Genomic DNA, 27,268 nt, shown 5'->3' with positions numbered 1-27,268 from the left:
TGAAGAATAATACATTTTCCTTTTTTAACCAATATTCTCCTTAGATGTGCTTTCATAATGCATTGTGATACCTAGAATATTATTAGAATATTCTTTTGTTGCTAAATGTTATTTTGCCTGCTTTAATATGCTCTGTGTTGATACCTACAAGGAATATCCATTGCAATCAAGAGGTTGCCTTTTATGTAATACTGTGTGACAGGGTATATGTCCTTCTGGTTTTGTACATACCCCCTCCCTGTAAAGTCTATAGGGGTACCTTCCTTCCTTCCTTTTGATGGATTCAGAGAGAGCCATAAGAGATTTGAAATGCAATCACTTTAACTCCCAATCCCGCAGAATCCCATCTAAATTTACTTTATGCATTTTCACGCCTCTTATCATGAAGGCCTTGCTTACCCACACCCAGATTTGGAGAAGCAGGAAGAAAATGTCTGAAGGATCTGAATCAGCATTATGCACAGTCTGCCTTGGTTTGTAAAGAGGACCCGTGTCACATAAAAATGAACTGCTTCCTGCTGGCAATTTGTTTTAAACTTACACCCGAAAACTTTCCTGCACTTTGTGATTTACTAAGAATATATGTATAACTTCTTTCAACTAAGGCAACACCCACTGTTACGCTTTTCACTGAAAGACCCATCTGCCACGCTACAAAATAATTTTACTATATTTGATGGTGCGATGGCTCTTGAAGATGAAAATCAATGTCGTGAATTCAGGTTAGGAGGCTCATTGCTGCGATAGTGTGAGAGGAAATGCGCAGGACCATAGTTTAGTGGGGCATTGGAATGACTAATGCCAATGAAAAAGAATACTTAAGAATTTTGGACAAATGTAAGTAGTAGGAGTTGTGATTATCTTCATCAAATGGTTGGTAACACCATCACTAAGATCTCACACAGGGATTATGTGCAGATTTGAATTTTGCGTTGAGGAGATAATCAGTGCTCCGATACTCTAATGTCAGAAACAGCACTGTGCACAGGGGCGCCTCCTCCACTGTGGCGAAGAAGCGTTGCACCACTGCCAGGGAGTAGCTAAAGAAGGAAAAAAATAAAATGATAATAACGGAATGTTATTATCATTTTATTTTTTCCTCCTGCTGCAGCAGTGCGTGAAGGGGCGGGGCTGGGCTGCAGGGGAGGAGTGGTAGACACTCCTGTGCTGTGCGCAATGACTGTTTGGTCGGCCCTCTTGGGCCGCCCTTTACAGTCATGCGCACTCCCCTGTTGTCCATGCAGGCTGTGCCTACCCCTCCAGCCCCTGGCTAAGCGCCATGTCACGGTGCTCACACCAATCACAACGCTCCACTGAAGCCTTGTGATTGGCTATGGGGTGGGAGCCGGGCTGTCTGTTTCCTGTTCCGACCTGTAGTCTGATACAGGAGAGCAGGAGAGAGGACGCAGGACCCGGAACCCAGAGGCGGCAAGGTAAGTTTTATTTCTTTTTTGGAATGCAGCCCACGCCCCCCGCCCCCCTGCAAACCCACCACCCCAACCGCAAGCCATGCCGGCCAGCTGCCCCTGACTATGCAAGAGGTTACAAACCCAGTGGAAATGAGGAATCGATAATTATGTCTGTAGAACACTCAGAGTATAGGGTACAGTCCATCTTTGCCTAACCCTGTAATTCACAAATTAGAAAACTGTGCTCCAGAATTAACTTAAAGCTGAATCTTGGCTACTGGACAGTTTTAGATAAAAGGATATGGTCGTACCATTTATTAGCGGTGCGCCCAGACTTATATAAAATTAGATTAATTGAGGTCCTTCTAATGTATAGCCAATGTTGCCAGACTTTAATGTTCATAAGAGCTTTTCAGACCCACACAGTAGGCTTTAGTAATATTTTGAACATCAAAATGTTTCCTGCCATTTCGATTTTGCTCTAAGAACATCCCATATGGTTTACAGGGAATAACATAAAATATCAACCTGGGTCATGAGACCAATGATATCCTGTAAAGAAGAGAATGTTTATAAATGGATTTAAATTGACTCACTAGGGGGCATATGTAGGTAATTTCCATTTTGCGATTCTCAAATAGCGATTTTTAAGGAATAGCTATTTGAGAATAGCAAAATGGAATGTAGGTAATAATTCGCAATTTTCTTGCGAATCTCTAACATTCCTTATTTGCGATTAGCAAATTGCGAATCGCAATTAAGGAATGAGTGCCCAATTCATTCCAATGGGCCAAAAGGCCCATAGGAATGAATGAGGATACATTCTCAAATTGCGATTTTCTGTGAGAAAATCGCAATTTGAGAATCACAATTCCAAGGGTCAATCTACTAGCATTGTTTTTATTTACAATGTAGTGAAGCCACTTGTTCAGGCCGGTAGGCTCGTTTTGCTTTCCTTTTGTATAGATGACTCTGTTTTGTTAATTAGGGGCCCCCTTTTGATTAATACGGTTTTGTTCCCTTCCACCCCCCTCCCTTTTTTGTTCCCCTCTACAGAGTATTCAATTGTCACACACTCCTATTATTTTCCTCGTGGATAACGCGTCCACCGGCAATGATATCGTCATCTGCGGGTTCCTATGTATAGGTACGCATGTTTATCCCCCTTAATAAGACAGTTTAATCACCCGACATGGCCCTGCCGTGTCGTTTCCTTCCTTTGTGAACTATCACATATTGTCCTCCCTCTTTCTTAACTCAGATCGTGTTGGTTATACCGTATTCACCCCTTCATCATGATCCAATCTCTGATGATATGGAATAACATTGTTTGATTTCACGAGTGACTTCTGCTGTAAGTTCATTGATCAACTTAACTTGATGTATATATAAACCGCTATTCAATGGTTTATTCAATTTATTATTTCTTTTGACCTAGAGAGACGTTTCCACTTCTTTCCTTCAGTTGTGCCTGATATAATAGTTCGGCCATCCTTGGTTCCACCTAGTCTGCTGAGTGGGAATCCTAGTTTACTTTCCACCTAAATAACAAGCATCTTGGTATGTTTTATCTATTTTGATGTGCGTAGTTATTGCTAATATTATGGATTTATTCCTAACCATATTATCCCGTTTTGTACTAAATAGGTTTGTGTCCGTGTTCCCCGTCCTGATGAAGACCCCAATGCAAGGGATCTATTTCTGCCTGCGATCACAATAGGGGTCGAAACGTCGACTTTTTATGTTTACCAGCTTCATTCCAATAATCCTGTTAATGTAAACACATATGAAGCATGTTGGTCTGTAGTAATATCCTTGAACTTGTAGTCACTGATAAAATTAAATCAGTCTAATAGTTTCGGATGTTTGTAGCCTTTGGCTCTGGTTTTATGTCACTTACCCTTCCTACTCCACATTAACACTTTCCCTACCCCCCCCTTTTCTTGGGCACATTATCAAAATTGTAAAATGCTTCAGTTAATATGGTTGCCTGAACAAGTGGCTTCACTACATTGTAAATAAAAACAATGCTAGTAGATTTACTTTTTTTGTCCTCTTAATTGATTTTTCCTGATGGTTTGTGAATAATTTTCTGTGTACTTACTGGGACCCCCTCTTCTCAGTCATATACTTACCCAGGTCCCAGTGACGTGATTGGGTTAACCCCCCTTTTTGAATACTTACTTCGAGCAGGTGCTTCCTGCGAGGTTTCTTTTTCCTTTTGATTTTTTCTTGATTATAGCTTAGCACATCATGGTGGAGAGTGAGCTTCTCTCCTACTCTGAAGCATACATTGACCAACTATTGGCCAACCCTGAAAACAACTTTCTTTCATCAGACATACCTGAGATTGACTTCACTTTGAAAGATAAGATCTCTCGGTTGGAACGTCTTGAAAAGAAATTGATAAGAACTCGGTGGCATGGCCACCTTTTAACTAAATACTTGAAAGAAAACATCATCCCCATTGGGCTGCAAATTAAGATTGAACCCGCAATTTTTACTGAAGTCCCCAAATTCAGGGAAGGTTTCATCCACGTCTCTAACAACTGTTCTCGCCATTGGATGGTGTTGGGGGTTGAGACTGCTGCTGATCAGATTAAAATAATCACTGCTGAGATTGTCCAACTAAAGGCTGATATATCTGCCCACGCCAGGTTTGCCTCTGCCAAAGAAACTCTTACTAATCTGGACACTTCTCTCAAAGACTTTGAACTAACCACCCAGAACAAAAAACTTGAGAAACTGGCAAGCGACCTGCGGCTATACGATAAGAAAAAGACCTATGCGTATTTACAGGACGATTATTATCGTCAAGACAATCAAGGTAGATTTTCTTACAGAGGCCGTGGTTCCTTCTGCGGACGACGTAATTATTCTACCTTCTCAGACTCCTCATATAGTTCAGAGGGTGAGCAGGATCAAGCAGGCTCTAGCTATACATACCCTGGCCCCAACAATACCTATCCATTTCAGGATTTCGGTTATTTCCCACACCAATTCAATCCTTTTTTAGCTCAAGGCCCTGCACCTTGGCGACCACCTCGGGGCAGAGGCTTTACCAGACCCAGAGGTCAGACGCGCGGTCAATCTCCCAACACCCCATCATGGGGTGTGGGCCAAGGCCCTCCTACCAAACAGGTACAATTCCAACCCGAACAACACGGGGAACGGACAACACGTCGCAAGACCTATCGGTGGTAAGGTTAATCACCTCTAACCCTCCAACCAACCCAGTGGTCAATATATCCTCTTATACCCTGACCGACAGCGAGCAAAAAATACTCAACAAGGGACTATCCTATGTTCCTACGAACATACCTGACAACTTTTCTGTCAAAACTGAATTGTGTAAATTTTTCCGGAAGATCCGACTTAAATATTTTTTCAGAAATTTAAGTCCTTCACTCAAACAGTCCCATACTGGGTTCAGGCTACCATCTACCTTCGTACCACCAGCATATGCCATGTCTCACAAAATCCTGGCCTATGAAGACGTGGTATGGAGAGATGTCTGTCAGACATTAGACAAACGGACATATGTCAAATTCAACACTAGCAGGTCCGAAAAACTTGCTCTACAATCTCTTTCATTAAATAACAAAGTAGTCATCAAGCCCGCCGACAAAGGTGGGGCAATTGTTATTCAAGACGTAGTCAAGTATGAAAATGAAATTCTGCGCCAGTTGGATGACGGAGTCAGTTACCAGCGACTCCGTTCTGATCCATCTGCACCCCTGGCACTTGAAATTTTGGAGATAACCCAGGAAGGGTTGGAACTGGGTTTCCTGTCAGAGCATGAATTTAATTTTCTTAATCAAAAGAACCCCAGACTCCCCACTATATACACGCTACCCAAAATTCACAAAAGCATGCTAGATCCCCCCGGTCGACCTATCGTCTCGGGGTGTGGGTCAATGTTCGAACCTTTGGGTAGATATGTGGATTTTTTCCTAAAACCGATCGCTGAAACCACTGGTACCTATCTACGGGATACGATGCATACTATCGTATCGGCATTGTAGAGAACCTACCGTTTGATACCAATAAACAAATTTTGGTAACTTATGATGTGGTCTCATTGTACACCTGTATTCCACAGGATGAGGCACTAGCTGTAATGACCAGATCTTTGAATCAACGTCCTGTCCCCATGGCAGTTCCCACTGAGTTTATTATAGCCCTACTGAGAATTGCCATGACAAAAAATGTCTTTGTCTTAAAGGATCAATTTTTTCTCCAGACGAAGGGGGTCGCAATTTGCCCCAGATGTGGCTATTATCTACATGTCTACCTTCGAAGAAAATGTTGTCCTACATTATCATAATCCATTCAGAGACCATTTGGGTCTCTGGATGAGATATATCGACGATATTCTCTGTATATGGAATGGCTCTTCTGACCAACTGACATCTTTCCACAACTGGCTCAATCAACAGTCTCCACACCTCCAATTTACTATACACTCAGACCCCTATAAAATAGATTTTCTAGATATTTCAATCTTTGAGGATGATGGTGCATTGAAAACTAAGTTATATCGCAAACCCACCGAACGTAACTCCTTGTTACAATACAGTAGCCATCATCCTCGGGCCCTCCGGGATAATCTACCCTTTGGGCAGTTTCTTCGTATCCGGAGAAATTGCTCCTTCAAAGATCATTATATGGCCCAGTCAGAAGATCTGTCTATTCGTCTTTTAGAACTTGGTTATCCAAAAAGACTTGTCCGACAGGCCAGAAAACGCGCCTGGTTCAATCCCAGGGAAGAATTGCTTATCCCTGGAACTAAACCAGATAGTTTGAATGAACGCATTGTATGCGTACCTACTTTTTCCACCAAAAGCAACGACATCAAACGTACCATTAATCAACATTGGACACTGGTGGCTGATGATATATGCCAACCTGAACCACCCCTGCATGCTTTCAAGAAGGGGAAGAGTGTACGTGACTCTGTGGTTCGTTCTTTTCTACCATGTCCGCAAACTCCTACTCTGTCCTCTATGTGGAATTTACCACCGGTAGTGGGTCACTACCGTTGTGGGCACTGCAAGGCCTGCGCTAGCACCCTACAGACAAAGGAATTTGAGTATTTGCACATAAAAACATCCTTGAGATCCCACACAAACTGTAATTCTACCAACATTATATATGCTATTCTATGCCCATGTGATTTGATATACATTGGACAGACCCAACAAAAAGCCAAAGTCCAGATGCTCCAACATATGAGCAAGATTCGCTGTGAGGTCCAGGGGGCACCGCTTGTACAACATTTTAAGTCGTCAAGTCACTCACCAGAAAGTTTCAAGTGGGTCATCTTAGACACTTGGTCCCAGGGGTGGGAATATTGCAGAGATCCTGAACATAAGGGAGCTTAAATGGATGTTCCGTTTTGATTCAATTAACAAGGGCCTGAATGAATACGATAGTTCTTTTTCCCAGTTAGCGTTGCTCCGATAGTAGGTTCTATTTCTGGTATGAATCATGTGTTTTACCCGCCAATGTGAGTATTTGAGGAACTTGGCAGGCAATACATGGTTAATCTATCTATGACCCTTACCGTCATGTTGACAGGTATGACTAGATTTAATATATAACATCCTTTAACGTCCAGGCAGCTTATGTTTAATTTGTCGATGGGCCTTTACCATCTTGTGACAGGTACGCCCATAATGTCATATCATTCTCTGTTTTAAGACTGTATAATCCTTACCCCTGGTTGGCTTTTACCGTCATGTGACAGGTACGCCAAACTTTGGGTATGGTATTTGCATTATTCAATATATTTTGTATGTATTTTTATGTAGAATCAATTGTTAACCACTCTCCATGATTTACCCCTGAATATGGTGCTAATCGTCTCATTGTGGTATCTGATTGATCCTGTACATGCCCTTGCCAACGGTCTCGTAATTCGTTTAATCACTAATCCCTTCGCTCCTGAGAGTGCCCGAGTATTTTTAGCCTGTACCTATGCATTAGTGCCCCACTCTAAGATGGCCGCTCTATTTGGTATCCCATCTTCCTTGTCCCTTTTCTATTGTGTAAACCAATACACCACGTGACCGCCAATTTATCTTGCAATGCACGGGCTGGCCTCCGCTACGCGAACTCCGCTACGCTGCCGAGTCTGATACTTGGATTGAATCCCTGCAGTCCAGGTACATTTTGTCCTATTATTGCGAATAGTGCGCTCATTTCATTACTAAGACATTTGTGTAACAAAGCGATCCGGTTTTTCTCCTTGACAGATGCCGGTCCTTTGAACTTTCAGCTCGACTTTTTTCTATCGAGCCTTGGTGAATCCAATTCCCAACAGGAGACCGGTAGGCACGTTTTGCTTTCCTTTTGTATAGATGACTCTGTTTTGTTAATTAGGGGCCCCCTTTTGATTAATACGGTTTTGTCCCCTTCCACCCCCCTCCCTTTTTTGTTCCCCTCTACAGAGTATTCAATTGTCACACACTCCTATTATTTTCCTCGTGGATAACGCGTCCACCGGCAATGATATCGTCATCTGCGGGTTCCTATGTATAGGTACGCATGTTTATCCCCCTTAATTAGACAGTTTAATCACCCGACATGGCCCTGCCATGTCGTTTCCTTCCTTTGTGAACTATCACATATTGTCCTCCCTCTTTCTTAACTCAGATCGTGTTGGTTATACCGTATTCACCCCTTCATCATGATCCAATCTCTGATGATATGGAATAACATCGTTTGATTTCACGAGTGACTTCTGCTGTAAGTTCATTGATCAACTTAACTTGATGTATATATAAACCGCTATTCAATGGTTTATTCAATTTATTATTTCTTTTGACCTAGAGAGACGTTTCCACTTCTTTCCTTCAGTTGTGCCTGATATAATAGTTCGGCCATCCTTGGTTCCACCTAGTCTGCTGAGTGGGAATCCTAGTTTACTTTCCACCTAAATAACAAGCATCTTGGTATGTTTTATCTATTTTGATGTGCGTAGTTATTGCTAATATTATGGATTTATTCCTAACCATAATATCCCGTTTTGTACTAAATAGGTTTGTGTCCGTGTTCCCCGTCCTGATGAAGACCCCAATGCAAGGGATCTATTTCTGCCTGCGATCACAATAGGGGTCGAAACGTCGACTTTTTATGTTTACCAGCTTCATTCCAATAATCCTGTTAATGTAAACACATATGAAGCATGTTGGTCTGTAGTAATATCCTTGAACTTGTAGTCACTGATAAAATTAAATCAGTCTAATAGTTTCGGATGTTTGTAGCCTTTGGCTCTGGTTTTATGTCACTTACCCTTCCTACTCCACATTAACACTTTCCCTCCCCCCCCACTTTTCTTGGGCACATTATCAAAATTGTAAAATGCTTCAGTTAATATGGTTGCCTGAACAAGTGGCTTCACTACATTGTAAATAAAAACAATGCTAGTAGATTGACTTTTTTGTCCTCTTAATTGATTTTTCCTGATGGTTTGTGAATAATTTTCTGTGTACTTACTGGGACCCCCTCTTCTCAGTCATATACTTACCCAGGTCCCAGTGACGTGATTGGGTTAACACCCCTTTTTGAATACGCAATTCCAAGGGTGCCAGGGTGTTCAAAGGACACCTGTTGCACCCCTGTAATGTGCCTGTAAGTACATGTGGCGCACATACATGCCCTAAGGGCATGTCTGTGTGCCACATGGCACTTTGAATTTTTTTTTAAATGCATTTTTAAAGGAAATCACAAAATACCATCTACTTGAAGTAGGTGGTATTTTGCAATTCCTTATGCCAAAATCGCAATTTTTAAGGCACCCCTACATAGCATTTAAGGAATCGCAATTTTTGCGATTCCTTATTTTGCTAAGTGCCACCTACATACCAAAGGGGCGTTTGCGATTCGCAAACGCCGAAATTCGGTGAATTTCGGCGTTTGCGAATCACAAACGCCTACCTACATATGCCAATAATTGAGGATAGCAATGAGAAGGGGAGAGGCCGAAAGCTGCCTCTGGCAAATATACCGTGTTCAGAACAAATGCAGAGGTCTGGCTCTAAAAGCTACCTATCTAGTAAGTGTCGAAATATACAGTTAAGTCTGAGAAAGAAGCTACTAGTATGAGAACCACATAAAATAATATTTCAGTTTTATATCCTAGAAGTGTCACAATCTTGACTGGCTTCAGATGAAGGACCGTGTTGTTATAGGGTTCACCTTTTACAACTTCATTATATCCAGTCTTCTGGCTCAGTAAGCCACACCAATGCATTATGGTCATTGTAGCACAACAAATATATTTAGTGCAATTCTCGATGCATATTTCACGTTTTTTGTAGCTCCTCAAATATATCGAGCAAAGCTGGCCTGAAAGCATTTCAAATCTAAATTTTTCACAAAATAATTTGAGTACCAGTTTAACAGCAGCCTCTCTGCATGGCATCAACTTTCCCTGTAACACAGCCACATTTTGCCTCTAGGAAGCCACAGTGGAAAATACGAGAACAACAGAATGGGGCATGCACACCATCAGGCCAGCAAATGCATCACACGTGCAGTTCACGGCTTGATTTCTAGGCTTGTTTGGGATTATGGACCATGTAGTTCTGCAGTTAAGTTTTATCACGTCATTTGGATCAGTGGCCTTTGTCAGTGCATTATGATCATCATTGCAGTAGTACAATTAATACACGGAGTGCAATTCCTGATACACAATTTACTCTTTTTGAAGCTCAGCAAAGGATCGTAGGATGGTCTGAAAGCAATTCAAATTTCAAAATATTATAATGCCCCGGCGTGGGTCACTGAGCCAAAAGGCTGGATGTAAGGAAGCTATGAAATATAATTTGTATGATCCTTAACTATATGGCGTAGAATTCAAGCAAGTCTAGAAAAAAGAACGGATTATTTAAGGCATGAACAGCACCTGTACATGATTTGGTTGAAATCTTCCAGCATGACTTAATTGATTTTGAATACTACATTCTATTCCAGGCAAGAGACTTTAGTGATACTGTATAAGAGTCCTACAACTTGAGGAATCGTCACTGAAGAAAGATACTGATATTTCTAAAGCGAGGAAGTAATAGTAAATGTTCTGAATCTCCAAAGCAATACGGGAAGACCATACAAACTGATGGAGAACTCCCACAGAGCTTCAAAAGTGAGGCACTTGGTGTCCCAGAGGAAGGTGAGGACCAGACACGTTTTTTGGTGACATAGATGAAGGAAGCTTTGGGTAATCCCAACAAGGCACTCACAGAAGGAACTCACCAGTATTTTCAGCTGTAGACGTAAAAAGCATCCTTGTCTGAAGGGGCTTCGGACAATACAATCATGTTAATCTTGCAAAATGAAGATTTGAGAGACGTAGTTCTAGAGGCAAGGCGAAAGGACCTTGGGCGTAACGCAGGCCCCTGCAGCCCCAGTGCTGAAGGGGAAGGGGGGCTGCACTCCAGGGGCCCCCTCCGCGGCCACGCAGCCAGCAAGCATTACACAATGTGTGTGGTGCCGTGGTGATTATGTTACACTCGCCGTCATTGGACCAAGGCTCAGTCATAAATTAAATGGTGCGCAGATGTGTCAGCGCTGTCTGCGTGGTGGTCGTCTTCACCCTTAGGGTGGGGCATAGGGTGGGACTAGGCTTAGTGGCAGTGTCATGCTCAATTAAAGGTGCGCGTGACGTGAGGCGTCCGAGAGGGCCCATGCAGGCATAATTTATCAATTGCCAGCTAGCCTAGCCTTCAATCTGCTGCCTGCCCGCGCCTGTCACCGAAGCTGCAGGCCTCAGGTGAATCGGAGTCTCTCAGTCAGAGGGTGGGGTGGGCTGGGCTGGGCTGGGCATACAAGACTCGTAGTTGTCACAGTCACATCATGGATGTAACAAGCATTTACAATGCAATGGTTTCGCCTTTGGAAAAGTTAGAGCTATTGGCATTGTAAATGACAAAATTTGTATTTATGTATTCGTTTTGAAAACAGATAAATAAATGGCATTGTCATTTACATTGCCATTAGCAGTATGTGTTTATGGGCCCAGGTGAGTATGGTAAAATCCCGAGCAGGTGAGCCTGTGCTCTATCAGGCCAAATCAGTGGGGGCAGCGCAGCTTTTCTACAAACTGTAACAGTGACAAAGGGGCACTAGGAGTGGCAAGGATGAGCCAGTCAGACGATGCTTCAGAGCAGGCTGTTACAGGTAGCGGAGGCCAGTGAATGGTGCACAGCGGTGAAGGATGACTGGCCCTGGGAGGAAGGGCGGGTAGCAGGTGAGGCACGGCCCGTGTCAGCGTGCGCCTTGGAGGCTGGATTCCACAGCACTAAGGAGAGAAAGATGTGGCACACCTCATGGCATCCCTTTACATGTGTTATGGAGTAAGTGCCGGACTGGCCGTAGCGGCAGGGAGCCTTTTCCTGGTAGGCCGGAAGGGTGGGGTTGGTTTTTGTGCGGTGGGGACAGTTTTTGTTACTGGGGGCAGTTTTTGAAGCATTGCTGCAATAATCGGCCTCCAGGAACAAAAGCAGCAGCAGCGCTTCTCTCACTAGCTCAACCCCCCGGTTCTAAGGAAGGAATGCCTGATGGAAGGAAGGCCATAAAGTGGTAGAGCGTGGATGCAGTGGATAAGAATGAAAGTGAAAAGAGGACGTGCTGGGACCGTGTCACTGGTACTGCAATTCCCGCTTGATAACATTTAGAAAACCCACATTAATGTTATTCATATACTAGAAGGGCTGGAACAGTGTCAATGGCACAGCAAGTAGTGGTTTACGTGCAGCACACTGGTACATTTCAAATTTAGAACATTTGCAGAAAAGCTAACAGTATCAAAAGTATGTGTATAACACTACACTAGATTAGTGAATGTGGCGAAACTCCGATGCTGTTGCCTAAGCAAGTTTTGTGCGTTAACTAAACACGAACACACCATATAATCAAACATAACTAAAAAAGAAAAACAGTAAAGCACCCTTTTAAACGTAACATAAAAATCTTTTTTGAGGCAATTTAGAGAACCCATATTGTGACATACATACTGGAAGGGCTGTGACGGTGTCAATGGCACAGCAAGTTGTGCTTTACATGCAGCACATTGGCACTGGCCCATTTCAGTTATATCAAATTTGTCAAAAAGCTAACAGTATCAGAAGAACGAGTAGATTAAAAACTTGTAACAGTTCATGGGATTAGTGAATGTGTATAAACACAGATCCTGTTGCCTAATAACTTTTTGTGCACAAGCCAAACACGCACACACAGTGGCAGGCACGTTATCCTTAACGTTCAATTTTTTTGGCACAGTAAAAGGCGAAAAATATAGTGCCTTATTGTAAAATTTAGAAATCCATTATTATAGCATTTGAAACACTGGAAGGGCTGAGACCCTCTCAATAGTACTGCAAGCCCGCTTGAGAAAATGTATCGACACCCACTTTAATACAACGTATATGCTGGAAGGGCTGGGACAGTGTCAATTGCACAGCAAGCACACAACACTGGCACACTACACTGGCCCACTTTGGAGATTCAGAACATTTACTATTACTTCCTCGCTTTAGAAATATCAGTATCTTTCTTCAGTGACGATTCCTCAAGTTGTGGGACTCTTATACAGTATCACTAAAGTCTCTTGCCTGGAATATAATTTAGTATTAATTTTTAAACCATTTATTGAAAATCCAACAGTTTCAAAAGAACGCGTAGATTAAAAGAACTTGTTTTAACACTACACAGAATTAGTGAATGTGGCAAAACAAAAGATCCTGTTGGCTAAGAACTTTTTGGGAGAACCCATAATAATGCAACATATATAATGGAAGGGCTGGGACAACAGCAAGGGATTAGCCAATGCGCCTGTACACAGATCATGTTATAGCACACTGCTACTGGGCCATTTCAAGTTAATAGCATTTGCCGAACAGCTAACAGGCATGGACAGCGGGAGGGGGGCGGGAAAGGCACGAACAGCGGGAGGGGGGCGGGAAAGGCACGGACAGCGGGAGGGGGGCGGGAAAGGCATGGACAGCGGGAAGGGGCGGGAAAGGCACGGACAGCGGGAGGGGGTGCAGGAAAGGCACGGACAGCGGGAGGGGGGTGCAGGAAAGGCACGGATAGTGGGAGGGGGTGCAGGAAAGGCACGAACAGCGGGAGGGGGGTGCGGGTCCATTTATGGAGCTAGCCAATGGAAGAGAAGGCGGGACCAAAGCCAGTACTGTTCTAACATTAGATTTCGCCTGCGCGAACGCTGCTGCGCAGTGGACGCCAGGCGAAACCTAAACAAGCATTTACAATGCAATGGTTTCGCCTTTGGAAAAGTTTGAGCTATTGGCATTATAAATGACAACTTTTGTATTTATGTGTTGGTTTTGAAAACAGATAAATAAATGGCATTGTCATTTACATTGCCATTAGCTTAATCTCTCGCAAATGTGAGACCTATTGTACCCTACGGACGAGCTCATCAGACAGCAATTACTACCACACACACACACCCAGAGCCACACACACACACACCCAGAGCCACACACACCCAGAGCCACCCACACACCCACACCCACCCAGAGCCACACACACACACACCCACCCAGAGCCACACACACACAGAGCCACACACACCCACCCAGAGCCACACACACACACTTTGCTCTTCTGAAATGTTGGCATGTATGGTAGTGAGCTGTGTGTGGTGAGCTGTGTGTGGCGAGCGCCAGGCGAAACCTAAAAACCACAATCCTTCAGTGCAGGAAGTGATGACAGTGAAGGCCCAGCCAATGGAAGCCCCGAGAAAGAACAGCGATCATACAGAGTGTAATTCAGGGTAGTAGTGAACCTGCTACGTTAAACGATGTTTTAGTGAGAGGCAGGCTATTCAAAAAGCACCTTAAGGACGACCAACACCCACACATTGGAAACACAGAAAGGTGAGGCAGCTAAATAGTGCCAACCTAACACTAATAATACATCAAGACACAAACATTGCATTCTAGACGTAAGCTATTAGTAGCGATAAAAATTAGAAATGTATTACATTTTCAGAAAACAATACCCCAGATAGATAATTCAAGCGCTTCAACTTGATCTCACGTTGTGACAACCCGGCAGTATGGACCCAATACCGGTACACATCAAGTGTGGCAACCACCGATTATGTGCCAGCCTTATTTATTGTAGGGGAAAGACACTTAAAGACAAGGGGAAAGACGGATGGGCAAAAACTTACCAACTAAGCATCAGTGCAGAGAATGGAACCACGAGTGGCATCAAGCAATAGCTCTACAAAATAAAGTGAATATCTACATATGCTCGTAAACCTTACGTTAAAACCGTGATGTCAATTAATAAAATGAAGCTCTAAAAAAGTAACCGAAACTACCTTCCTGGTGGAGCCACACAGAATAGAGGGTGCGGGGTCTTTTACCAAGGCCTCCTGGCGTAGCGTTTGCTTAAATCCAGGCGTGGCACTGGTGTCTGCCAGACATGGGAAGAATTTTCAGTTGCTGTCGGTAAAACCGGTCCTTCCCACTCCTCGTATTATTTAACACAAAGGTTGTGGCCGCACCTTTATAGCAGGCATAGAGCTTTCTTTGCATCTCCGTGCGCGGTGCCGTATACAGTCAATAAAGCATGAGTGTGAACGTCCAAACGTTAAGAGCTGTTACTTATTAGCTTGGTTTTCTTTCTATTGGCCTCCTTCATAGACCTGTCATATGCAGCCTGCCTGAGGTAGCTGTATCTGTTCCAGGTCATATCAGGATATGGTTACAATGCCAACTGCCAACACCAGTACACAGTACACTTGTGAGTGCTTAGTAGGTTATGTCGACGCTTCATTCTTTCGGTCTCAGACTGTGTTTGAAAACATGGTTTACACTCTAAAAAGACAATATTCTTAGGTTTCAAATGTGTGCATAGGTAACATGCCTATTGTGTATTCTGGGAGTGTAGTATCCAAACTCCTAAGACCTGAAGACTGACTTCTGCAGCATATGCACGCCGTCATCCTGCAAGCCACCCTACTTGTAAACACGGAAATCCAATTTAAGAAACAACGCGGTTACCTTCCGCCTCATTACCCCCATGTTTTCTACATACCCAGTGAAAACATGGAAAATGCCGTTTACGTTTAGTAATCTGCTACCAGTTTTACTGCCAGCAAATTAGCATCGCCACAGACAGAGACGGCTGTTTGCGGTCCGGTTTGTTTGTTTGCTGGGGCGGTTTTTCTGTTGACTTACCTGCTATTAAAAGCCAACATTGCCTGAAGGAAGCTCAAATCATACATTTCAAAACACTTTATAGTGTGTCTTTACAAGTTGCAAATTGCCTAAATTTGCAAAAAACGGACCCACTAATGGGGCAACTTTTATTCTGGCACCGGGCATTTGTTCTGTCTCAGTCCAACCCTGGCCACTGGTAGGGCAAGTCACCTATACTCACTTAAGTTCAGTAGCAACTAGCTTGCTACAGCATCACGAGATGTGAGCTTCTCAACTCGCAGCATCCTAGGGGTTTAAGTGGGAAGAAAAAAGTGGGGGTGGGGGCCTCTCAAAGGGGCGTAGCAGATGTAATTAAGGGCATGGCTTGAAACACCGTGTTTAGCACAGTGCGCTGCCGACTAGTATTTTGCTACTTCTGTATTTTCATCCAGATATATAACACAATAAGTAACATTACACCTACAACAAGCCACCACTATTGGCCTTGTTAATGCTTGTTAGTCCCATAATGTAAATAATCAACAGCTATGGCTTTGTCGTATATAATACTGAATATGTTTCAGTTTTAAAATGCTGAGACTGTGAAAGTACTATAACGAGTCTCTTGAAGTTACATCCCAGTAAAGGGTGTTACTGCTGCAGAATTAAAATTTAAAAATCACGCTGACAGTGAGGGCAACTTTGGAGAACCCGATAGAGACCCGGCCCACTTAAAGCCCTGCCTCGGTCTCTGTGATCCTGGGCAGATCACCCAATTTCTCCCTCGCTCTCTAGGTCCAAGTTCCCTAACCTGTCAAACGTGAGAAAGCCTGGAAACAGACTCAACCACGCCCTCGGCGAGGCTGAATTACAACTCCGGTCTCTCACCTCCATAAGCGTCTCGTAGGGCGCCGAATTGTTGATTTGGTGCATGTTGCCCAGCAGGGGACATGGCGCGGGACTGGGCGGCAGGTGCTTTTTCTTCTTCCAGGAGGAGAGGAGCACGGCGAACAGAAGCAGGGCGAGCACCGCGGCCAGGAGCAGGGACAGCATGACTGCGTCCCCTCGGTGGACAGTTGATCTGACTGTTGCTGCCTTGTGCGCCTGCCCCGTAAGTGTGGCCACGCCCACGCTTGCCCAGCGTTTAACAGAAAATTAGACTGCCTAGTACGGGTTTTGCGTGGAAGTAGAATGTGGTGAGAGTCAGAACGACGTCAAGTATTCGTAAACCGCATGCCTCAGAAGTTTTGCTCATAAACCCAACATAAAGGCAGTTATGATACAAAAAAAGCACCTAAGGGCACACGGACAGCGGGAGGGGGGGCGGGAACGGACAGCGGGAGGGGGGGCGGGAACGGGCACACGGACAGCGGGAGGGGGGCAGGAACGGGCACACGGACAGCGGGAGGGGGGGCGGGAACGGACAGCAGGACCTCGCGCAACCCACCCCTGAAAACTACACTTACAAAATGGCGAAAAGAAAGCTTTAAAAAAAAAAAAACACCGCCCACCGCCTCATGACGATAGCAAGGGGGCGGGATGAGTAAAAATCGCGGGAACGCCCACGAATCTGCTCGGGAAATGCGCGATGCATCTCTGTTCCAATGGCTAGCCTCCATTTATGGAGCTAGCCAATGGGACAGAGAGGCGGGACGAAGCCCCATACATGTAAACATGTAAACAAAAGTTGGTTCGGCGAGGCGAAACCTAAAAATGTAACATTGCCCCGCAGCCCCTGTGCTCCAGCGCCCAGGGCGCAGTAGCTGTAGCGCACTCAGCACTACACTCTCTCGCCGGCGTTGCTGCCTCATAAATTAAATGGTGCATGCGTGCAGGTGACTTGAGCTCCCAGCAGCAAGGGGGTTGAGGACAACTGCCTAGAGTTGAGGCCAGAGATCTCTCTACTCCTGAAAGAGCTCAATGAATATATGGCAAATGTGCACTCCTACTGTGTCAATAGAGTGTCAAGTCAGGAACGTTTCAATCCCCCAGTTCTCGCTTCTCTGCATTGTAAGGTGCCCCAAGGTGTGACTTCTGTTGCCGTGTTCATGCTGGAGGCCACACAGACAGAGGTCCCACACACAGCTTGGCCTTCACACCAGGACGTCCGTACGTCCATGAGGTTTTATGCCTCCTGTCACATTTACATATACTTCTGAGCTGAGAAAACCAGTCCATGATGTTGGTGAGATAATATAACCTTAAAGAGCATGGCCAATATGACCATAAGCCAATGCGACTTGTTTAACTCAAAATCTAGAAATATCCTGATTGATATTACGTTTTATCATCTTGATCACCAACGTGGTGCCATCGACAATGTGAAGGAAAAATATCTCCTTTCATATAAAGGATTTCTTGAAGGCCTGGGGTCATGACGTAAATGTCTGTACTCGAGCACAGCACTGCGGTGCACCTGTTTTTTTGCATTTGCACGGTCACAAGGGAAATTATGTATTTTTTCCTGATACTTATTCGAATCTTAATACCCGCAAACGGTACTGCTCTGAATATCTGTTTATAATTGTTCTGGAAGATGTGAAAGGCAGAAAAATCAGAAACTCTAAAAATAGGATGCCTATTCAAAGTAAACTCTACCCTCCGCCTGATGCAGAAATATCTGAAGCCATTCTTGCAATCCATGCCGAAGTGTTGACACAGATATTTGACGTTTTTGAAGTCACAAGAAAATCATGTGATAAGACGTTATCGCATGGCAGATCAGGACATGGCACGAATGGACCTGGCTGTGGTAGCCACAGATCTCCACACACGGCCAGCATAACAGCAATGAATGGAACTGATGGAATCAATCAGAACCACTAGTAGCTCCCCAGGGGCATTCCATTCACTGGTTTAGCTTATATGTCCCATTGGAGGCCAGCCATGTGCACCACATGCCCCAAAAGGCACAGCTCAGTAACAAATGCTAAACTACCTCTATTCGGAATGGGAAGACAAGCAATCCCAAATTTGCATCTTCCTGACTACGAACCTCACTGTATACTCTTGTTAGTAAATACCTTTTTTATCTCAAAACAGAACCTGTTTACTTTTACTAAATAAAAGTGCACAATTGTGACATTCAGAATGATTGTGCGTCAGTATGGTAGGCATGTAGTGTAAAAGTGCACATTCTCTGCAGCAGTATAGCCTAAGAGGTTGGCCTCTAATGAAAGCAAGAAGATGGTCCTACCTTCCCAAACATTGTGGGTACTATAAAGCCATAATTGTGTTGTACAGGGCATCTCACATGCCAGGGTCCAAGAGCCATTGCACTAATGATAGCAACACGGTTTAATGTCTGGATAAGAAAAGAACCTAAACCAATATAAAAAACGTTGTGGTTGAAGGGGAGTAGTGAGAATATTTTCCCAGTTAAACTATCACGGGTGGTAGAGGACAGGAGGTACATGTTTTTGGACCTGGAAGAAGTAAATAAATTGTTGCTATCCATTAAAACAAGCGGGGTCCCATCATTCTCACAAGATAGATCTCACAAGTGGCAAATGTGCTAGCCATACAACCAAACTCCTCCAACTATACTTGAAGGAGCCCAAAGTAACGAGATGAAGATCTACTTGACGTCTGTGTAGCTTCAAGGTAATAATCAGTTGGATAGAAGCAAGATGATTGGATTCAAGCTCTTGGGAACCAGTCAATGCAACACACAAAGACTCACAGTTGGACTGAAGGATGTGATGAAGCCCCGCTGCTTCGTCCCATCCATCTTCTTCCCCTTTTTGACCCATCCTCATGTGTTCCTCTCACTTACCAGACCCACTCCAGTATTCAAAACAATCCCTTTATTTTACCCACACCCAAAAATGGAATCCAGCAAGACTCCAGGCATGGAAAGCTTAGAATTGAATGCCTCATCCCTTGCGGGAGGGATAGGAAACGCGAAAGGACCATGTTAATTCAGCTGAACGACGAGCAATCACAAAAAGAACAAAAATAAATAATGACTATGCATGTAACATGGTTGGCATAAATATCTATCTACATTATATGCAAACTTGGCCCCATTGGGGTAATGGATTTTTGATGGAATATTTATGTTCGAAAGAGAAAAAATGTTTTGTTAAATAAATGCTGTCACCTGTAAAAGCATATCTATATGCTACCTATAGCTAGCTGATTATGAAGAGAAGTAGTACCAACAATCCATGTTAATGTTCAATAATTTTATATAGATTTTTAACATCCATGCTAACCAAGAGGTAGTTTTCTTCGCATAGTATATCATATATATTTTCAGTAGACGTAAGGAATCTCTGGTGTAAGAGGGTAAGATAACTACAAGGGGAAGGAAGTGAAGTGGGGAGCTGATGGTTTGATATTGGCCATGTCAGAAACACTTACTTGAACTAAACAGAAACAATTATTCGTATTAACTTTGTAATTTTGCAAATTGTAGCTGATATATACATATATATATATATATATATATATACACACACAAACGTTTTTGGATTATTGGATTAACTTCAAACAACTGCCTGCCAGAGTACTAAACATTTTGATGCTGGTGTATCAAAATTACTTAACATATTTTAGAGAAGGTATTGTACTCGCATATAATGTAGATAGATACTTATGCCAAAGAGATTCCATCTATAGTCACTATTTATTTTTGTTTTGCCCTTACTCGGCCCTGAAGATGAGGATGATTCAACGAGACACATGTTGACTGACTATAACATCAATTTCGATCTCTTGGCCTACAAATGAACAGAATGACTGGGCTGGCTGTGAAAATAATTGTGATCCAATGGCCTATAACGGAGTGGAGTGCGAGGACTGGGATAGAAGACAGTAAATGTGGTTATAATCAAATGAAATAGAAGAGATGCATTTTAAAACCAATTATGCGCTGGAAATTGAAACTTTGTATAGCTAGCTGTTTGAAACTGATAAAAACAATTACATAAAGTGGATCTTTTCATGTTTTCTGTATCAAATTTTTTTTTGTACTTTTGTAATATGAGAATAAAATACATGTATCTTTCAAATGCAATGTGAAAATGAGCAATTTTTGCAACATGAAGTAAACCCCTTTCTTATTGAATGAATGGTTATACCAGTTGGAGTTCTGGTACTCTTCGGGTGGGGAGCCACAACTCCATGAAAGGTTAAATCAATACAAATTATCATGAGATTCAACCACAGAAAGAACTTGAGGTCCACAATGTCAGTGACCAATAGAGTGGTCCGACAAAAACGATGGAAATAAATGTTCCGTGTTGGGATCCTTCCTAGTTTACCCACTTGATTTCCTAGAAAGTAAGAATACATGAGGTATAGTAGAGCCGGGATAAGTGCCCGAATTTTTTTATGAACAGTAAAATGTAGGTCCATGTACCAAAGTGATAAGCATACTTTCTCCCTATTCAGATGAGCAGTCAAGGTGTTGTGTAGAGAAGCAACATTCAGATGAGGACCCAATTCTGGATAAATGGAAATATTGCAACATAAAATTCATTTTACAGTAGGAGAAAATAATTTAGGGAGCACAAACATACAACATAAGTTGGGCAAAAGTAATGTCAATTTTAGAAACCAATGAGGTGCAAAGGTGTAGAGCTATACATGTAATTTTTTAGATATTTATAAACATAGCAGACTTCTTGGAATAGTAGTATATGTACTGTATTACGTTTTTTACCCTTTCAAGATGGCTACTTCGTTTATAATCAATCCAGTGAATGGCACCACAGCCCTGGGGAGCAAACACGTCTGAAAATGGATGCCACAAAACAATAAATCAACCTCTTTTTGTAGAACCAATTTAACATGCTTTGGTCTGCACTCAGTACAGTAGGTTTGACATCTGCAACAGCCTGCAGACAGCTGATCGGCATACCATACAAAAATCAAAACAACCTATGGCTCACATACTAAGGTTTTTCTTTCAATGGTGGAATAATGGGTTTCATGTATTCTTTATTTACATGATGCAAAAGGCGTCCGTGTTCTTTCTGTTACCCAGTATTTGCACCAGCTCCTCTCCTAAACCCAAGAACTCGCATCAACTGTGGTTACACAGGTTCTTTCAAATCATAAGGCTACAACGCAGTGCCTCCGCAATCACCTTTCGCATAATTAAAATGTTACTCTTCTTGCGGACTCTACACAGTCCCTTTATATAACAATTGCTTCAATGATTCTGTGAGGCCTGAATACCAAAGCATGAACTTTCTTTAAGCAAACTTCCAAAAATTACTGGAGCTGGACTTTATTCCTGGAGAGATTCCATGAGTGATGGCCTTCAACAGATCAGTTTTGGGTTCCACTCCTCCATGCATTAACAGGTAACACAAAGTCTGCACTTCAGTTGAGTGAAAAGTGCACTTGTCTTTCAACAGTAATTTTTCGCTCCATAAATAGATAGCTAGCATTTTCTTTAATTCCATGTAGTGCTGAGAACCATTGGCCACAAATATTAAAATATCCTGGAATGCTGTTGCTCATAGAACCTTTTGGACCAAGTTTTAAATCCATTCCTAGAACATAAGAGGATGCTGCAGATACCTGCCAAAAGGGTAATCTCACATATCTAGATGCCCCCAACTGATGTTACAATCATGTAAGTTACCATAACTCCAGGACGCACTCCATCTGATGGTAATGCCATCCCTCAGTGGTTGGGAAATAATTAGATGATACCCCCTACACAATTAAATCTTTAATTTTAGCTAATTAATGGCAATCCATATGAATGTTTTTGTTCACAGAGCACACATATTTGCAGATATGTAAATCACCGGGTTTTCCTTGCCTTTGCCAACTGGGGAAACCCACAGAGTAGATTCAACTTGCTCAATATTCTTGTCTTTGCACATTTGTTCTAAAGGGTCGGATGACTTTTCTCTGATTCAGAGCGGTTTATGACACAGCGGAATGCTATTTCTTTTAATAGATTTTATCATCGACAAGCCTATGCTGCAAAAGTTGTGTAACGTCCAGCGAAGTACACCATGCAAAAAGGTACGAAGTAGATGACTAATATGGGGCGAAGAGGAGGCCTGAGGAGAAAGGTCTGGGTGTGGCAGCCAGATCTAGTAGTTGAGTGAATGGAAGAGCTAGTATTTCTGCACTCATGAGAATTATCTAGTGTGCTATAGTATGGATCTGCTGTTTAATTGGGTTCCAGGAGCCACAGTTGTGAGCAGTAACTTAATATTGGAGAGTAGTTCCTTCTCTCTATTGAAGTTTTATCCAGAGAGCGATGGGAACTTTGTGTATTTGATGCTAACTCAAAGGCAAACAGGTGTAAGGCACACATGAGCTGACAAAGGTGAGGTGTTTAGTTTGGTCTGTGCTTGGGATACAGCAGGTCTGGCCTAAATACACAAAGCTGTGGCTGGCACTGGCTGCAGTAGTGGTAAAGTGTAGCATTGCAAGGAAATGGGGGGCCCAGGTCTTGCCGAATACGAAGGTCTGGGAAAAGGATCTTGATTGGTGCTGGCAGGAAGAACACACAATTTATTTTAGTAGAGGTTGCCTGAAGAAATGGGAGAAGATTTGGGGGAACTGGCAGGGTTATAGAGGGGAATGAGCAAAGACTGTTTCCCCACTAAGTGGATTTATCATTCACTACCTAACGCAAAGCTAAATGTAAAACCAAGGTACGACAGAAGATGCGTTGACATTGTATTTTGATATATTGTTGTTCAAATACACTGCAATAAAAATACATTTTTTTAAAAACGTTTGCATCCCTGCTGTTCAGCAAAAGCAAGTTTCATCAGGACTGTCGTACCTCAGCACTTTTTCCTGGACGAGTTCCTTATTGTTAAAGTTTGAACTATTTTAAGCAATCCTTAACTGCTTTCAAAATCCAGGTTTCTCTGACCATATAAAGAATTACTAGCATGCTTTAACAATACATGGACCCGCTGGCTCCGTAGCAGAAGGATTCATCCTTACCCATGCCAAGAGATTTTCACTGGGCCCTGTGTAGTAGATGTTATTCAATGGATGTGAAGAACTGTGGGCTCGACTGTGCAAATACTGGTACAATCCCAGAAGCCTCTCCTTCTCTTCTTCGGTAACATATGGCGCTTCTATTTCAGGGCTAGTAAAACAAAACCGTAATTAAATTTTAATGATAGCCACCACATTTTGAAACTCACGCGATGCAACCCATTTGTTTAGTCATTGCTTTCTTCCTGGTTGAATAACATCTTGCTCTACAGAACCTTCCAATTATCACCATAAGAGTTACCAGTGGCAGACAAACAGCGGAGTATAAATGCCCATTTAATAACTGTTTATTGTGAATATAACCACTATGTTGAGACCATGTCCTGAATGATGGAATCTTTCACTCCTGAACAATTAAGTAGTGCAATAGGGAAGATGTATCTTACTCTAGCCAACTCTCTTTGCATGCTTCATCAAAAGAGAAGATATGGGAGCTATTTCTTCACAGACAGTCAATAGTTGACCTTCCAAGGTAATCTCCTGCAAGAGACACCAAAATATTAAATATCCAATGCAAACATAAAACAATCATCATTAGCTTCAAAGTGTTTGATTTAATGATAAAGCGCTGAGATACATTGGTGACCACTATAGCTTGGCCTACATTGAAAGTAAAACAAGTTACTTGTTGCTTATGACTGCTCCCAATCACTGGAGATCTGGTTTAATGTAGCAATTCTCTTTGTCTTTTCAAGCAGTTTCAAAAATTTCCAAATGGTGTGCTTCAAATTGAGTTTGGTCTCAGACACTGGTATGGCATTATGGAGCACTGGGGACGTGACATGTTCACTGTGTCCTAGCCGAGACCTGAATTCACCTCATGGCAATGTGCTCCAAGCACCTTACAATGTATCCCCCTTTTGTGCTGTCACATTTTTGGTCCCTTCATGTCAGGACATCACCACTCCCTTTATTACAAATAAAACTCTCGGCATCTTAAACGTGTTTGGCATGCTTCACATTCTATTTAGAATTAGCTTTCTCATTAACCTTCTCCATTTTGGTTTATGATCGCCCAGATCACTGAAAAGTTCCTTCTATAGACACCTGTTTCCAAGAGTGATAAGATTTACAGGATGCACTATATATGTTAAAGCCCACACATGCATTAGCGTGTGACTTCTGTAACATATGGTGTGCCGTAGTATGTAGAATGTAGAGGTGCTTCCGATTGGTTGTCCTCTGTGTGGCTACTCCACTGAGTTTTTATGTGGTGCTACATGTCAGGGTGAGACAACTTCAGACTCCTTGTTCCTTCATGATAACATGGGCAGCTTTCTTTGCCGGTAAGGGTACCACTACAGAGAAAATCAATGATGCGGATACCAACTTGTCAAGCCAAGATCAATTAATACTTTAGTGCAGATTCCTGTTCATCTGTAATAGCTGGTAATACCATAGATTAGCCGTGACATTGGCTTGATATATACTAATGGCAGAGGAGGACAAATCCCACATGTAGGTTGAAATTTAAGGTTCTGTTTCAAATTGTCAACTACAAAACGACACCAACTCTTGCAAGACAGGTAAACCCACCAGTCAATTGTCTATAAATTGAAATCCAACAGCCAATGAAACTATTGAGCCATCAAATAACACACACACTGACAACCTGTGTATGGATTACCAAGGTGCCTGGGTTGTCAATTTCCTCATTTCTTCGCACAGTAGACGGTAACTGAACGACCGTGCCTCATTGAGACATTTTGATCTAGATATCATGGACTGTGTTTCTGCGTAAATACCAATCACTTAAGCATAGAAGCCACAGCCTCTGCATCTCTACCCCTGTTCCTGGAACCTATAATTTTCAGAAATGAAAATGCTCTCTATATTTGTGTCAGTTGCATGGACCACCCACTTCTAGTGGCAATTATCATGTGCCCCTACAGTCTTTCAATGAAACAAATCAGTCATATTTGCCAGTCCACTCTGGCAACAAGACCCAGCATCGGTCCTCCTCGAGGAGTTGTGCCGGTTTGGAGAGGTCTCAGGTCTCCATATAAACCCAGTGAAATCTAAACTGATCCCCATTGGACGACTAGCCAACTTGACGCATATGGAGTTGTCACAGGTAGGGTTGCCATGGGTAGGAGAGTGAACATTTTATTTGGTGATAACACTGGCAAATACAGCCCCAGCTTACCTAGATTCAAATATTGGGAGAGCAATTGAGGGAATTAGATGTTTCGTACGATTTGGTGTGAACGACCACTCTCTTTATTGGGTCGAATAGCACTGGTGAAAATGATCATCCTACCTCGTTGCCTATACGCACAATGACACTAGGTATATGGTACCATGACATTACTTCAAAACATAAATGCCACAGTGTCGGGCCTCTTATCTGGCAATCAACATAGAAGAGTGAAACTAACAACACTACAAAGAACATGGGCTAAGGGGGGGGGTGTTGTAGGTGCCTTGTTTGGAATTCTACTATATTTGGTTCTGAACTACAACACGCTGTACGTTGGCTGGACAAGAACGACAATTGGGAACGACGCCCGTTGGTGGGCACACATGAGAACTGCCCGCTGCCAGAGCGAACAATGCTTTGAGGGGCGTCCCCCCCTCAACCCCATATATCATGCGTCATGTGGTCACGGTATGGGACAATGTTGTGCGACGTGTTCGACGACGGGCACCTTTTGCACAGCAAAACTTTGAACATGTGAACTTTGCATCCTTTCACCTGTATAGCTGACTCTATGTCGGTGGAAGAAAGGGAGCTGGCATACGATAGGTGACTTATATGTAGAGGGAAGATTTATCTTACATGCAGAAGCAGAAGTTGCCTTTAACTTCGGGACAGGTCAATTCCTACAGTACGAAAAAATCTCGAGTGTGGCAAGAGAGATCTGGCCAACATCCCCCAAGGAATACCCTAAGACTAACACGCTGAAAGTGATGCTATACATGGCAATTGGCAGAAGACTGATATCGCACCTTTATAAGGCCATTTATTTATTTATTTATTTATTTATATCATTTCTAAAGCGCGCTGTAACCCTACGGGCATCCTGGCGCTGAAAAATGCGACTGATGGGCTGGTCAGTAAAGCAAGGACAGGGGGGAGGCTTTAAGGAGGTGAGGCATTAGGAAAAAGCCAGGTCTTGATCCTTTTGCGGAAGAGCATCAGTTCGTTGGTTTTCCTGATTGCCAGAGGCAGGCTATTCCAGAGGTGGGCTGCCGCTATGCTAAAGGCTCTGCCCCCATAGGTGGCTTTCCTGATCCTGGGTATACTAATGAGATTGGTGGAAGAGGATCGGAGGGCCCGTGTGGGTTCATACCACTTGAATTTGGCCTGCAGGGGCTTGGGACCCAAACCATGTGCAGCCTTGAAAACGGTACACAGAGATTTGAACCGGATCCTCTGCTGAATCGGTAACCAGTGCAGCTCGGCCAGAGCAAGAGTGGTGGAAGAACGACGTCCTCGAGAAAGCACCATCTTTGCAGCTGCCGCCTGGATGCTCTGAAGCCTGGAAATCAGATAAGCAGGAGATTCCAGTAGCAGAGCATTGCAGTAATCCAGGCGGCTAAGGATGATGCTTCTGACCACGGTTGCTCTGGTATGTGCTGGTAGTAAGGGCAGCAGCTTACGAAGGCCACGTATTAATGTGAAGCAGCTGCTCACCTGTCTGTTAACGTTGGACTCAAGACTCAGTTTGTCATTGAAGTTAACCCCCAGGT

The 27,268-nt window shown here is 43.1% G+C and overlaps 1 protein-coding gene across 4 annotated transcripts in view; it reads right to left on the bottom strand.

Moving 5' to 3' along the window:
• MON1A (MON1 vesicular trafficking associated A) overlaps positions 1-27,268 on the bottom strand; it is a 214,200-nt gene that overhangs the window by 13,888 nt on the left and 173,044 nt on the right. For all 4 annotated transcript variants that reach the window (XM_078661249.1, XM_078661250.1, XM_078661251.1 and 1 more), the window contains exon 5: positions 23,519-23,666. In XM_078661249.1, the coding sequence (XP_078517375.1) occupies positions 23,519-23,666 (148 nt within the window). The remainder of the gene's footprint in view (positions 1-23,518; positions 23,667-27,268) is intronic.

The sequence above is a fragment of the Lissotriton helveticus genome, chromosome 9, assembly GCF_964261635.1.
Source record: "Lissotriton helveticus chromosome 9, aLisHel1.1, whole genome shotgun sequence".
Classification (NCBI taxonomy): domain Eukaryota; kingdom Metazoa; phylum Chordata; class Amphibia; order Caudata; family Salamandridae; genus Lissotriton; species Lissotriton helveticus.
The sequence above is the reverse complement of the archived record's forward strand: the minus strand, read 5'-3'. Positions and strand labels throughout refer to the sequence as shown.